This window comes from Gallus gallus, chromosome 1 (genome assembly GCF_016699485.2).
Source record: "Gallus gallus isolate bGalGal1 chromosome 1, bGalGal1.mat.broiler.GRCg7b, whole genome shotgun sequence".
Taxonomy (NCBI): Eukaryota; Metazoa; Chordata; class Aves; order Galliformes; family Phasianidae; genus Gallus; species Gallus gallus.
Window position 1 is genome coordinate 76657346 of NC_052532.1, and position 14103 is coordinate 76671448.

Below are 14103 nucleotides of genomic sequence, written 5' to 3' on the forward strand. Positions count from 1 at the left end.
CTCCCCTCATGCCTCTATTTTTACTCTTGATTTCCTTCTCTGCCTTTCACTAATCTACATTTAGTGATCTTCATGGGTTCAGCAGAACTTCTGTCCTTGTTAGAGCCCAGAATTTCTCTGAGTTCAAGGAAAAGCCTCTCCGTATGTTGAATTTATTTTCCTTTTCTAGGAACCTACTATGTCCCTATTCACCACTGCATCTCTAACAGACAGAGGTTACACATAGCAGGCAGGCAAAAGAAATATAAAAATGCGTAAGAGTATTTTGCTATTAGAACAAAAGGAAAGAGAAGGAAGATGGTAAAGGTATAATTATTCTGTTTAGAAGTCATAAAGAGGAGAAAATAGACAATGGAGAAATGGAGATTAAAAAACACATCCTGGCATAGTTAAGAACTAGAAATGTGAAAGAAAATGTAGGAGGGAAGAAAAACACAAAAAAAATCTAAAAGGATTTATTGGTGAGTCGTGCTGGACAATGAAAAATTAAACCGTCCAACAAAAAGAAAGTGTTTATTTGTTTTTAATACGAGTACAAATGAGAATGGAGCAGCCAGCCAGGGGCTACTTCAGCTTCTGATTCAGCAAAGCACTGAAATACATGATAAGCTTTTAGAATCTATTAAATTCATTAAAGCCAATTGCGCTAAAGTTGAACACATACTGAAGTGTTTTTTCTGAATTGGATTTATGTTGAAATTGGCTCAGAATTACAGTTGTCCTTATTGTTTGGTTCACTGAGAATTCTGCAGGAGAAAGAAATGGAACCAAATAAAGCGTTTTGCTTCAGATTCAGAAATTAAAAAACAAACAAACAAACAAAAACCCACAGGTAAAATTGAAGGAAATTACAAGGCAAAGTACGTATTTTCCTTGCAAGCAAATGGATGAAGTTCAATAGGAAAAAACTGTTCAGCTCTGAAATCTGATTTTTTTTCCAAAGGAAAATCTGAATTGAACTTGATGCAGCTGATAGTCAGTTTGATGTTTTATTTGATACTTGTCAGTGTGACACAGCAGAAGCAACAAAATTCTGAAATAATTTCTGGCTCTGGACACCCCAGACAAAGAAAGCAATTGGCATAAAGGCTTCCCAGCCAGGAGAACGAAGCAGGTATCAGATCAAGGACCCCAGCTTGTACCACCTCTGGGAAAACATCACTTTTAACAAAGCCACACCACTTTGTTATCAGGAATCTGTCTCCATACTTTATTTAAAAGCTGCATTTCATACATTGATATTTCTAGTGGCTTGCAACCAATATCAGTGTATCACAGAAGGTTTTGGAAAGAATTTTGCTGATACAACCCAGATTCTTCTTATATTTGTTTACATGATCAGAGTTTATTGGCTCCTGTTATTTTGTGAAAGAATGATCAAAAGCTGGTTGATTAACCCAGAAAAATACAGAAACTTATGGTTTTCCTTTTTGTAGTATTCTTTTCTATTATTTTATGTTCCCTGACATTTCAGTTTGCCAGCCAGAATATCATACGCTGGCTGGTCAGAAAGTGTGAGATCTCTTTTGGATGGAGCTGCACTACATTTTGTAATTTTAAGTACATACAGACAGCTGACTACTTTGGCATTTCCCCCACTTCTCTCCAGTTCTTTCCTGCCTCATGACACAGCATAGAAAGAAAACTGTTTAAAATGGGTTAATCCTTGTGACCAGTCCTTCTTTCTAAGCAGAAGAAGGGCAGGAAAAAAACAGCACTGAGCATCTAAAACCCGTTAAGAAGGATAGTGCCTGCTTCTTCTCTTAAAGGCAAAAGCAGCACAACTTCAGAAATTATGTTCTTCTGTTGGCATCTCTTGATATGCAAGACTTGAGCCGAAGCCCCTTTTCATTTGCAGAAATGCCCTGATGCGAAGTGCATAACATAATTGTGTTTTAATGGGCATGACTAGAAAGGAAGAATGACTGTGCTAGAGAGATGAAGCCCTCTTTTCAACCACAGAAATGTCTCTTGCAGGAGTGGAAGAAGACAGTCCAACAGCTGGGAAATATGGAGAAACCAGTTACCTTTGTGGAGTTCATAGAATCACAGAATGGCTTGGGTCCTCAAGGATCATTAAGCTCCAGCCCCCCTTTCGCAAGCAGGGCCACCAACCTCCACATCTAATACTAGACCAGGCTGCCCAGGGCCCCATCCAGCCTGGCCTTTAACACCTCCAGGGACGGAGCATCCACAAGCTCTCTGGGAAGCCTGTCCCAGCACCTCACCACTCTCTTGGTAAAGAACTTCCCCCATCATCCAACCTAAATCTTCCCTCCTTCAACTTACAACCATTCCCCCTTGTCCTGCCATTATCTAGCCTTGTAAAGAGTTGACTCCCCTCCTGTTGGTAGGCTCCCTTGAGGCATTGGAAGGCTGCAAGGAGGTCACCTCGCAGCCTTCTCTTCTCCAGGCCGAAGAAGCCCAGCTCCCTCAGCCTGTCTTTGTAGGGGAGGTGCTCCAGCCCTCTGATCATCTTTGTGGCCCTCCTCTGGACCATCTCTAACAGCTCCCCGTCTTTCCTGTACTGGGGGCCCCAGACCTGGACGCAGTACTTTAGATGTGCCTCACAGAGGGCAGAGTAGAGAGGGACAATCATCTCCCTCTCCCTGCTGGCCACCCCTCTTCTGATGGAGCCCAGGATACCATTTGCTTTTCAAGCTGCAAGAGCACACTACCGGCTCACGTTCAGTTTTTCATCCACCAGGACGCCCCAGGTCCTTCTCTGCAGGGCTACTCTCAAGGACTGTTCCTTCCAGTCTATGTATATGCTTGGGATTCCTTCAGCCCAAGTGCAAAACCTTCCACTTTGCTGTCTTGAACCTCATTAGATTCACCCGGGCCCACCTTCCGAGTTTGCTGAGGTCCCTCTGAATGGCATCCCTTCCTTCCATTGCGTCAACTGCACCACTCAGCTTGGTGTCATCAGCAAACTCACTGAGGGTGCACTCAGTTCCATCATCCATGTCACTGACAAAGAAGTGAAAGAGCACCAGTCCCAAGACAGTCCCCTGGGGGACACCACTCATTACCACCTGGACACAGAACCATCGATCACCACCCCTTGTCTTCAGCCTTTCAACCCATCCCTTATCCACCAGGTGGTCCACACATCAGATTCACATCTCTGCCATTTGGAGATAAGGATGTGATGGGGGACCACGTCAAAGGCCTTGCACAAGTCCAGATAGATGACATTGGTCACCTTCTCTTTCTCTACCAATGCCGTCACCCCATCAGAGAAGGCCACCAGACTGGTTGGGCACGACCTTCCCCTGGTGAAGCCGTGCTGGCTCTCTTGGATCACACGCTCATTCCTCATGTGATCTAGCATGTCATCCAGGAGGATCTGATCCATCATCAGGCACAGAGAAGACACTCACCGGCCTGTAGTTCCCCGGGGTTCTCCTTGTTCCCCTTCTTATACATGGGAGTGACGTGACCCTTCTTCTTGTCGCCTGGGACCTCACCTGACAGCCACGACTTTTCAAATATGAGGGAGAGTGGCTCAGCACCCACCTCAGTCAGCTCCTTCAGAACCCTGGGATGCATGCCATCCGGCCCCATAGTACGCTTCCAGTCTCGTGAGGCAGTCTTGGACTTGCTCTGCCCTTACAGTGGGGGTGGGGGTTTACTTTCCCAACCCCCACCTAGAGGTTTAGGGTTGTTCTGTTTGGCAGTGGTGAACTTTTGTAGTGTGGTCTTTGAACACAATGTCCACTTACATTTCTGTATCTTCTAAGCACAGCTCCAGGAAAAAAATATTAATCCTGCAGATTAGGAATTAAGAGCAATTCAGATGGGTGACACTTGCTGGCAAAGCTTCTGTATTAGATATAGGAGGAAGGCTTATTTGAGATGCAGGAAAGTAAGCAACCCTGAAAAGCACACTGGTTGAATGCCTGATTGTTTCAGGCAAAAGTCTGAACTAATCAATCTTTGCAAACAACCAGTGACATCCCACAAGAATGTGATGTCCTCATTCTGCAGAGCATTCGCCAGTGCTTTCTCCATCTGTCCAGGATGGGCTAACCACCTCCCAGAAACATGGTGTGGGGTAACAGAGCTGTCACTGTAATTCATATTCTTTAGCATGGTTGGTGGAACTACCTTTAGAAATCTAAAAGTTAGGGGAAACAATATCATAAAATAGACTTCAGTAAAATATTTCACCTCCTGTTTTACAGTAACTCCTAAGGCTCCCGATCTCCTCTTTAAATGAAGACAAAAATCATTGAAATTACCTCTTATCCTTAGGCCAATATTGTATCTAAGTTATATTTTCATTCTCTTTAACCAGCTTACAAGTTGGCAGGTTTTTAATAGGAGGGATAGGAAACAACCAAATGAATAAACTATGGCACAGCAAGAGAAGATCAGAGTCTCAGAGGAAAAACAGGAAAACTTTAAGATGCAGAGCAAATGAATTCTCTGGTAACTAGAATCTCTAAATCTGAAATTGCTCGAGGGCCCAATGCAGCTACCAGTATATATCAGGGTAACCAATAGCTGATTGGTTTATGGCAGCATCACAAAAGGCTGGAGATTGGCTGCTGTGCACCTGGAACTCCTTAGAGCCTAGAAATTACTTGAAGCTATGGCTGATGTGTGGTGATATAGCTCCTAAGTGTTTCTTAGTGGTTCCTTAGACAATCTGATGAATTTGTCATATGTTGCTTCTTGTCTAGTCATTTCCCAGTGATCACTGGCAGCGTAGCAGAATGCTTTGCTTGGTTGGATGCCTTGACATCCTCACTCATTTCAGTATTCCCTTTTGTGTGTACATGCACATGCTTTTGCTATGATTGTATTGAGAAAGGCACAGGAGTAGGAAGATGAAAAGCTGCAGAATATTCTTCCAGTGTTTGCTTCTGAGATTTGCAGTATGTCTTGCAGAAATTAGGTTTAGCTTTTATTGCAGAAAATTCTTACCCTTCAGAGGAATAAAAAGCCATGCTTATGAGGCCCTTAGATCTGTTTCTCGGCCTGGCTGGCAACCCTGCCCGCATAGAAATGGCTCCAAAGACATACGTCACCTCCACACAGATTTCCACCAGGCACTTGCTGGTTCAGATATCACTTATATCCGTGTGCCTGCTAACATCTAATGGTGTTAGCTGAGCTTAGATGCTCTCAGCTAAAACCTAAAATACCTCTCTGAGGTATTTTCTATTACCATACTGTTTCACTTTTTGGCTTCTCACCATCAGCACATAGAATTATTTACACAGAGAGATATCATTTCCCAGGACCTAAATCACACTGTTCAGGGACTGTGAGCATGCTACTGCCACCAGTATGCAAGTTATTTCAAAAGTGTTATGTGAATCTCCAAATCAGGTGCAGTTCTGACAGCTGCTATAAAGCCATGTGGTCCCAGCAGCATTGCAGGCCATGGGATCATGCCCTCTTTACAAGCCAGTGAAGTGGCAAGTAGATCAGAGGCCTCATAATCCCCCCCCCCCATTAAATGCACACATGGTAAATGCTGCCTGAAGAGCAGGTCTGGGTTTTTGCCTGGCTGTGCAAGAGCCAGGAACTGATGCTCATTTGACTGCCATTGCTGCCACCAAATTTGTTCCTTAAAACAAAGTATTCTGATTAATCCTGGCTGCCTTTTTCTGTATCTGCATGTCCCCACAGATTCAGACATCAGTCTCTAACAGTTTAATTCTGAAAAGTTGAGGAGGATAGCAACAGTGATACCCAAGGCTCATTTCTCCCACTCTGCTATTTAGTAGTGCTGAAAACAGATCAGAGTGTGACTCCACACCCTTTATCATTCTTTATTCTTTGGACACCAGTGCTTGAGCTTAGGGGTGAAGGAAAACTAGTGGTACAACCATTACATGAATAATGCTACAGATATGGAATCTGTATAAACTTAAGCCTAGCGGATGGTAACCCACTGACAACCTTCACAATGCTGGGCATATTGGATGTAGCAGAATTAAATGTGATACAATTGCATTGTTAACTACATATTTTTTCATATTTAGTTTATCTTGGAGAATTGAGAATGTTGGTCTAGGACAAGTGCTTAGATTTTTCATGGCCAACTTAAACACATAATTAGGCCTACTTTCTTTCTGTGGGCTATTCCTCCCTGTGCTAAGATTATGTGTTTGTTGTTATTTTTTTTCATTTGACCTGGCCTGAACTTGTTATTTATGAGCTTCAGCAATTTCTTCAGTATCACAGCAGATTTGTATGAAATATTTTTAGCCTTCTCTTAGCTCTCCAAAGCCAAGTGTGACTATGATATAGCTTCTTTTTTTTTTAACATGTATTACCAGTAATACAGTAAAATATTAGCATCCCAATTCCGGCCAACAAAGTTCCATCTATACCAGATAATACCTCCATAAGTTAATAGCAAGGCATGGAAATATTGTCCCAGAGACCCTGTGCTGATAGTCTTGATGATTTTTTAAAGTCTCTCTCTCATTAAAACTTACAGCATTCATGTTTTGGTTTCAATTTGAAACCAAATGTGTGGGTAGTGCTTTTGAAATTCAATTATGACTCTGTATCTGAATTTTGTTTTGCAGCCACCTTGTCTCTGAACTCTCTAAACTAGTTGGGATTTCATTTCTGAGTCATGCCACTTTTTCAGGCAAAAATCTCACTATGTTAAGGAGAAGTAAAAATTGTCCCTTTTTACATTGGCAGCATTTTAATTTCACTTAAGACTTGTTTTCTTTAAAGACAGAATAATCTAATTCCACAGAGTGAGCTCAAACACAGCTCTTCTGTTGGAATGCACTAGCAGCCTGGTTTTGATTGCATCTTTGATGCGCTCACTCCTTTTGACCAAACTGGTGAAAGAAGGCTGTGCTAATGTCTGCCCAGGTGACATATATGAACAATTTACTTTTGCTCATACTGACATAGTGCTGAGAACTAAAACATTTTGTGTCTCATGGTCATCATCCATTCTTCCACTGAAGGGCCCTCCTTCAGCAGTTTTGATTATCTGGACACAAACTTGACCACACATATCCTCTTTGACCCCTGTTCAAACAGATATCCAGACCTCTCCCAGGTCTGCTGAGGGCAGGCATGTTGCTCAGGGCTTCAGCCTAACTGTAATCTGATTGTCGGCTTTGGATTAATAAGAGAATTTCAAGGTACAGCAGGATATCTGCTGAGGAGTTTCTGCCACTTTAGAAAATCATAGCTATCCATTAAGCAAGACTTAATGAATCCCAGATTTAAAAGCCACCAAAAAAACCTGAATTACTCTGGCACATGCATTATACAAGGTGTAGCTCTCCAGACAATAATTATTACTTAGATGCACAGCTCCTGCCTGAGTTGTGCTGGACCTTCTAGAAAGATAAAGGAACTTTGAAACTTAGCCGAACAGAAAGTGTTTGAGCATTTTCTGACAAAAGGACATTTCCTCAGAAAGCAGTGATTTGCCAAAAGCAAAAAGCTCTGAGGCAGTCTCCTGGCACATGCAGAGCTTGCTGAAGTGCAGCTGGAATTCTCATAGGCCTTTCCATAGAGCCCAGCAGGAGCCCAGTGTGGGTGGGTGGGCAGCTTGGCTCCTCCCAACCAGCCAGTGCTACAGCTCTGGGATATCTCACCCATAGGTTGTGCTTGCATGGGGCATCTAGGCCTCTTGGGGCAGGCTGCCTTGCTGGGCAGGCCTGAGGGGCACTCCAGGGTCTCTGAGGGTCTGTAGGACTGGGACAGATATATTACCATGGCCAGGAGTCTTCCCCAGCTCTCTGGTCTAAAGAGGTCCTGAAAGCCCAACAGATTCAACTGAGCTTGAGCACGTTGGAACCTCATTGGCAGCCTTGCAGCACCCAGGCTGATCACATGCAATTTAGCAAGTTCTTCTGTTGTTTTGAATGGGAGGGAAAAAGCATTTCAAAATTGTAATTTCTTGTGAAGTTTCAAGACCTTGTGGATATAAACAGATGAAACTTTGACGTGTGTTCAACTGATGATCTACCATAAGTTAACAGTGTCATGCTGTTTCAAAAAAGACATATACCATGCTGAGATGTATAAACAGAGCTGTAGCTTGCAAGGCACGTGGAATAATCCTACCACTCTGCTCAGCACTGATAAGGGCCCAGTGAGAACACTGTGTTCATTTCTGGGCACTGCTCTGCGTTAAATACAGAGACACTGGACGGAGTTCAGAGGAACAAAATAAGAATAATCTTGAGTTCAGGAAAGCATTGTTTCTTATGAAAAGGATGAATGCAGTTTGCTTATTCTAAAAAGAGAGAAAGAAAGAGAGAATGGATGGGTAATTAAAATTCTAAATAGGTGTGATTTTGATGAAGTAGGCACTCATCTGTGATAAGAAAATAGGCTTAAGCTGTGACAAAGAGCATTCAAGTTAGATGTGAGGAGGCATTTGCATTGGTAAATGTAGAGGAAGCAAGACCTGGAGTTTGAGTTTGTTGCCTTGGGAGTCTGACATGTCTCCTTTCTTGGAGAGGTACAGGTATTGCTGAGCCCATCCTGGGCTAAGGGTCGGATCCTTTCCTACCCAGTCATTACATGAACTTGATCAGCTGCAGTTTAAAGGTTGCTCCTTTTTGACAAAGAAGTACTTCAGAAGAAATATATACTAGGAATGTGCCATGTAGCTTTTCACACAAAGAACAAATTGAATATTTCTGACTTCTCTGTATGATTCCTGACAAAACAGTGCTGACTGCAATAAACCTTTCAAATACTCCTGCTTGTCCCAGGATGCCTTCTCTTCTCCCCCAGGTTCTGTCTCTACCATGCCAGTAGTTGCCTGTTTTCTCTTGCTATTCCTGGAGCTGCTCTACATTTCTCCACTGAAGTTTAGGCAACACAGCTGCTACTTTATTTCCACTTCCAAGAGAGTTCAAAATCAAAAGGTCTGATGAAATACAGAGAAAAAAGAAGCTTAGTTAAAGAATAATTTAAAGGGGAATTCCCTGGAATTCCCCCAGGGAAAGAAGAGAATAAAAATAGGACTCTGTCTAAAAACATTGCAATGAGAATACTTTTATGTTGTTGTTTTTTTTCTTACAAAAGAAATTTCATGGAGTTATGCTTGCTAAATACACATGCTGCAGAATAAGCCTTCTGCATTGAATAGCATAGAATCAAAGTATTTCCATTTTAGTACTAAATAATGTTTTAAACATAAAACTACTCGCAAAAGAAAGAAAACAGTAAAAAAAAAAGCTTCCTTCTAAGTGTAGTTCCTTGTTAATATAATCTTTTTTAATTTACTAGATGAAAACTGCAGGAACACGGTAATTTGTTCTGTTAGTGGTACAATTTCCACTTGTATTTTGCTACATTTTTATGTCTTCAGGCGTGTATTAGCAGGTAATTCAGTTTTTCCTTTAATAAGGAAGAGGCCCATAATCTTAATCTAATTATGAAAAAGAGAACTGAAGGAAGATTTGCTGCAACAAAAGATAATACTAGAGGATAATAGCTCTTGGTGCTGGCAGCAAGCTAATAGCTGCTCATCACAGAAACAGTATCTTCAAATATTTTCAACCTCAGGCATGGGGAGTACTAGAAAACAGTTGACAGACTTGTGTTGTATTAAATGAGTTGAAGATACTTGATGTCCCAGCTATTGAAGGAATTTAGGTATGGACAGCTGTAGATGTTGATGGGAAATTTACAAGGAGCTGTATCGCCTCAGTTTGCTTCCATGGGAATGTCACTTATACATGAACAGCTCATAACAGACAGAATCTGTGATAGTATTTCAGTTCTCTGTCCCATCTTGAGAACAGCTAGTTCCAAATTATTCAGAGGGGGGATGCCACATATTACCCTATGCTGTGAATTAGTACCTTTGTTTTCATTATCTAATTACTTGTCTAATTGCTTGAATGACTTATTGGAGAACCAAGTTCTGTAAATACTGTTTTAAAGTTAACCTTTTTTACCAGTTTTGATCTGTTTCCTTTCAACTTTTTCTGCTTCGACTAAAGAAGCAAGAATATGAATTCCCTTTTCCTGCATTGAATACTTCAGCCATGTACTGTCTGGTGGCAAAGAGAATTTACTAATTATTTAGAAGCTCAACCTACCTCCAGAGCATCCCAATAAACTAAATTACAATGTCTGTTCTTGATCAAAACTGTTTCCTTTTACATAAGCAAAGAATCTCAAACATAAAAAGAGTTATTAAAAGGAAAACAGAAAACTGGGAAAAACAGTCATAAATGAGCAAGCTGTGATCTTAAGCTCACCCTCTTCCCACAGCAGGTGACAAGTCGTTGATCCTATCCCACCTTGTCTGAGTCCTAAGCGCTTTGTCCCCTCAAAGAGCACATAGCCCCCATCTCCTTTTGCCAGCTGGGAAGGAAGAGGAGGAAGAGATGCTCTGGTCAGTCAGACCATCCCACCTCTTTGTAACCACCATCAGAAGTTACCACTCTGTGCTTCAAACATCTGACTTCCAAGTACTGCTTCTGTTGAGCCTCATGCTTCCTACAGAAAGGGACCTCTGGCCAAAGCTCAAGCTTGTTCCTTTTTTCTTTGCCCATAGGAGCTCTTGTTTATTAATTTAGGCTCTATGTACTGTCCATTGCTTCAGACATGGTTTATTCCTCTCTTTCCTTCATGTCCTTTCTTAAACAACACCAAGCTTGCTGCACGTTCATCAGCTACCTGACTGTATGCACAGGAGCATTAGCATCGTGTCAAGGTCATTGTGTAAAGCACTATTCTGCAGCAGCCAGACCAGGTCTTCCTCCTTCCATAAGATCAGACGCCCATTCTGTAGATCACTGTAAATATTTCCATTGGGTATCAGACAGCAGGAGGCCTTTGTAAACCAGGGCAGAATTAAAAGAGTCTGTAGCTGACTTCAACAATTGTTGAAGTTTGTTTCCAGTAACGCATCCTGTAGGAACTGGCAGCATTAGCCTCAGCCAGGCAGAGAGGACATCAGCATATAGAATGTCTGGTATACATTTCACATATTGTTTGAATCCATAAGTTACGGGAGTAAGATGACATTTCCCTAGTTGAAAAGTGAAAAAGTATTTCCTTCCCTTTTCTGTTGGGCAGTGAAGAAGCAAGAACCACCATCCATTGGGAAAAACGAGAACTCAAATTCTCGGGGATAGTTTTCCACTCCCTGACTCTTTGCTCTGATTTGTCACCTGCTAGTCCTGGCTCTGGTCATCCTGTTGTCAAAGGGTCACAAGTCAATACCAGAGGTTTCTTAGACACCAGAAGTCAAGGTGTTAAAACAACACACTAACAAGCAGTAGGATATATTATACCCTGGCTAGAGCAGTCTGAGGTAACTCCAATTGCTTGCTAGAAGAATGCTGCAAGGTGTTTTCTGTCTAACAGTGTCAGCAGCAGCAGCTGGGCATTTCATGTCCATGTTTCAGAGTTTGAGGATGGATCTGAAATGCCCATTCAGAAGCAAACAAACAAACAGACAAAAACCACCAAAGCCTGCAATGCTATGTTCCTACAAGATCTGTTAATGTGACAGCACATTTCCTGTTAGAAAACTGTTTGCCTATACATATTTTGAACTTCAGCCAAAGATTTGATTGTCCTTGCCAATAAATATGCTGGGACCAAGGCATAGCTTAAAACAGACCCACTGTAGGGAAGTGCAACATATATCCAGCTAAGTGTGCTGACTGCAGCAGCAGCAGCAGAATTATGTGAGTTTTGTCTCTCTTTCCCCATTGACTGCTGCTTCTGGACCTTCATTTTAACAAAACTGTATGAAATATTCACACACACTTGGTGGTCGTACAGAGTACATAATACAATAATTTTTTATTATTATATATATTATATAATGATGTATATAATATTATAATAATATACATAATAATAATTTATTATTATTATTATGCACTCTGTACGACCACCAAGTGTGTGTGAATTATTACTACTACTACTACTACTACTATTACTATGAACAGAAAGCTAGAAGAACCCCCAGGATCTTAATGTTTTCCTGCAGTAGCTCTTCTTTTGACCTAGGCAGAGGTCAAATCTGTCTAGATATATTTAATGCAATATGAGCTGTTCTTACAAAAAATTCTTATTACTTGAAAACTCATGATAACTTGCTCTAGAAATAAATTACCCTCAGGATTAACAATATATGCTTGACCTTTAGTCTCAAAATTGGCAGACTTCAAATTTTTACTACTAGCTTTTGTACCTGTTCCCAGTAGGTTGAAGAGACGTTTATTATGAATTTTTGTGCCCCTCTCTTCCCTTGTAACCATAGCCATTGTCATATAATTAAGTTAGCTCTTAATTTGGGAGGCCTGTAGATGTACTGCAGAGAAGATGTATTGAGCACAGAGAGGATGCAATATCTGTCATCCCAACAGGATGCAGACTTAAAAGCTTCACAGCTAAGCCTGGAGTGGTATGGTGACTGAACCTTCCAAGCCTTCACGGTTCATCGTGGAGAAGTATCTTGATTTCAGGTACTTCCCTGGAAGCCATTCTCACTTTAGATAAAAAAGTTTTTTTGTGACTTTGTTTCGTTTTTAGTCCGGATAAGTTCAAAACAGAAGGTAAAGAGTGGCCAATGGAAAAGATGAGATGGACAAGTACCAGAATCTTATCATAGTTCTTTACTTAAAAGGTTTGATTCTTACTGCATTTGATTTTTCCTTATTTCCAGTTTTCCGATCCAAGACCCTCCCACAATGCGCTCTGTTCACTGAGGTCTGATTACAAGTTTTGCAGGGTCCCCGAGCGAGACACCACAGTCATGCAGAATCATGGGCAGATTTCATAACCTACTTCACAAGTGTGGTAGAAAGTGAGGACATCTGCGAGAACGTCTGCCGCTTGTTTGAGGAGGTGCAGCTGTGATCATTGGCGTTCTTGACACTCTTTCAAAGCTGGGATATGTCCTTGGTTGTTGACAGGAGACAGCCTGTGGGGGCATAATGTGACACTGGTTTGTCAAAGCAAAACCACCCTGAGTGCGTGGGGCTCTGCTCTGTATATAGAATCACTGTTGATGTCTTTATTTTTCAGTTCTTGAAGATGGGCTCTCTGTAATGCTTTGGTCATGAAGAAACAAGGAACACTGAATTGCTGTTTTACAATGGAGAAAACAGAGGGACAAATACCAGCACTGTGGCTTCCACCTTGTTGCTTATCTCTCTGCAGACATGTGTCCCAAATGCTCTCTGGGCTGTATTAAGGAAAGGAAAAGCTTAGACATTACAACATCCGCTTTCTTACATCGTCTTTTCCAATTTTACATCCTATAACCCCTTGGTGAAAGGAGGAACAATGACTTTATATAGCTGCTGTTTGATTCTTTTGCTGTTTACCTGGAACACTGCTGCCTATGGGCCAAACCAACGGGCACAGAAGAAGGGAGACATTATTCTTGGAGGATTGTTCCCCATCCATTTTGGAGTGGCTGCTAAAGACCAGGATCTAAAGTCAAGACCCGAATCAGTGGAGTGCATAAGGTAAGCCACAAAAAGAGAAGATAAAAAGTTTTGGTGCGAAAGTGCTGCAAGGGACAAGCTATAAGCTGAGTGTATACAGTATGCAAACCAATACTCAGAGAGTTCTGCTCTATTAGGCATTGAGAAGGTACGGTATAAATAACAGGAAAAGCAATTGGTAAAGACTGGAAGTGTGTGCGGTAGAGTATCACAAGTAGTATCTGGACAGCAAAAGAGGGCAATCCTTGCATTACATAGAGCTGCCAAAACTTAAAGGCACTGATCTACCTAGCCATTCACAGTGGATGTTTGAATAGCATTCAAAAATTAGTTTTCCTAGCAGGACAGAAAATAAATCTAGTGCCTTTGAGTTCATTTTATTACAGCCATGCCTTGCAAAATAGCTCAGGAGTCAAATTTGGAGATTGTTTACCATCTACCTCTCATCTTTACAAACTGTTCAGCCCAAACAAGTGAATGAGTAAGAGTGGGATAGGTTACTGCTTTTGGAAAAACTCCCACTGAACATATATCTGTCCCATTAGGACCTTTGTTTGCAAAGTCCCAGACTTGAACTCCTTACTCAGTCTTTCCTCACCCAGAGATTTCTCCTTCTCTTTAAATAGTTCATATCAGGTTTTGTCCAGATCTTTGGCAATTAACTGGATGG

The 14103-nt window shown here is 41.6% G+C and overlaps 1 protein-coding gene across 1 annotated transcript in view; it reads left to right on the forward strand.

Moving 5' to 3' along the window:
- CASR (calcium sensing receptor) overlaps positions 1-14103 on the forward strand; it is a 78037-nt gene that overhangs the window by 21316 nt on the left and 42618 nt on the right. The window contains exon 2 of the mRNA XM_416491.8: positions 13009-13454. Within this exon, the coding sequence (XP_416491.6) occupies positions 13270-13454 (185 nt within the window). The 5' untranslated portion in view covers positions 13009-13269. The remainder of the gene's footprint in view (positions 1-13008; positions 13455-14103) is intronic.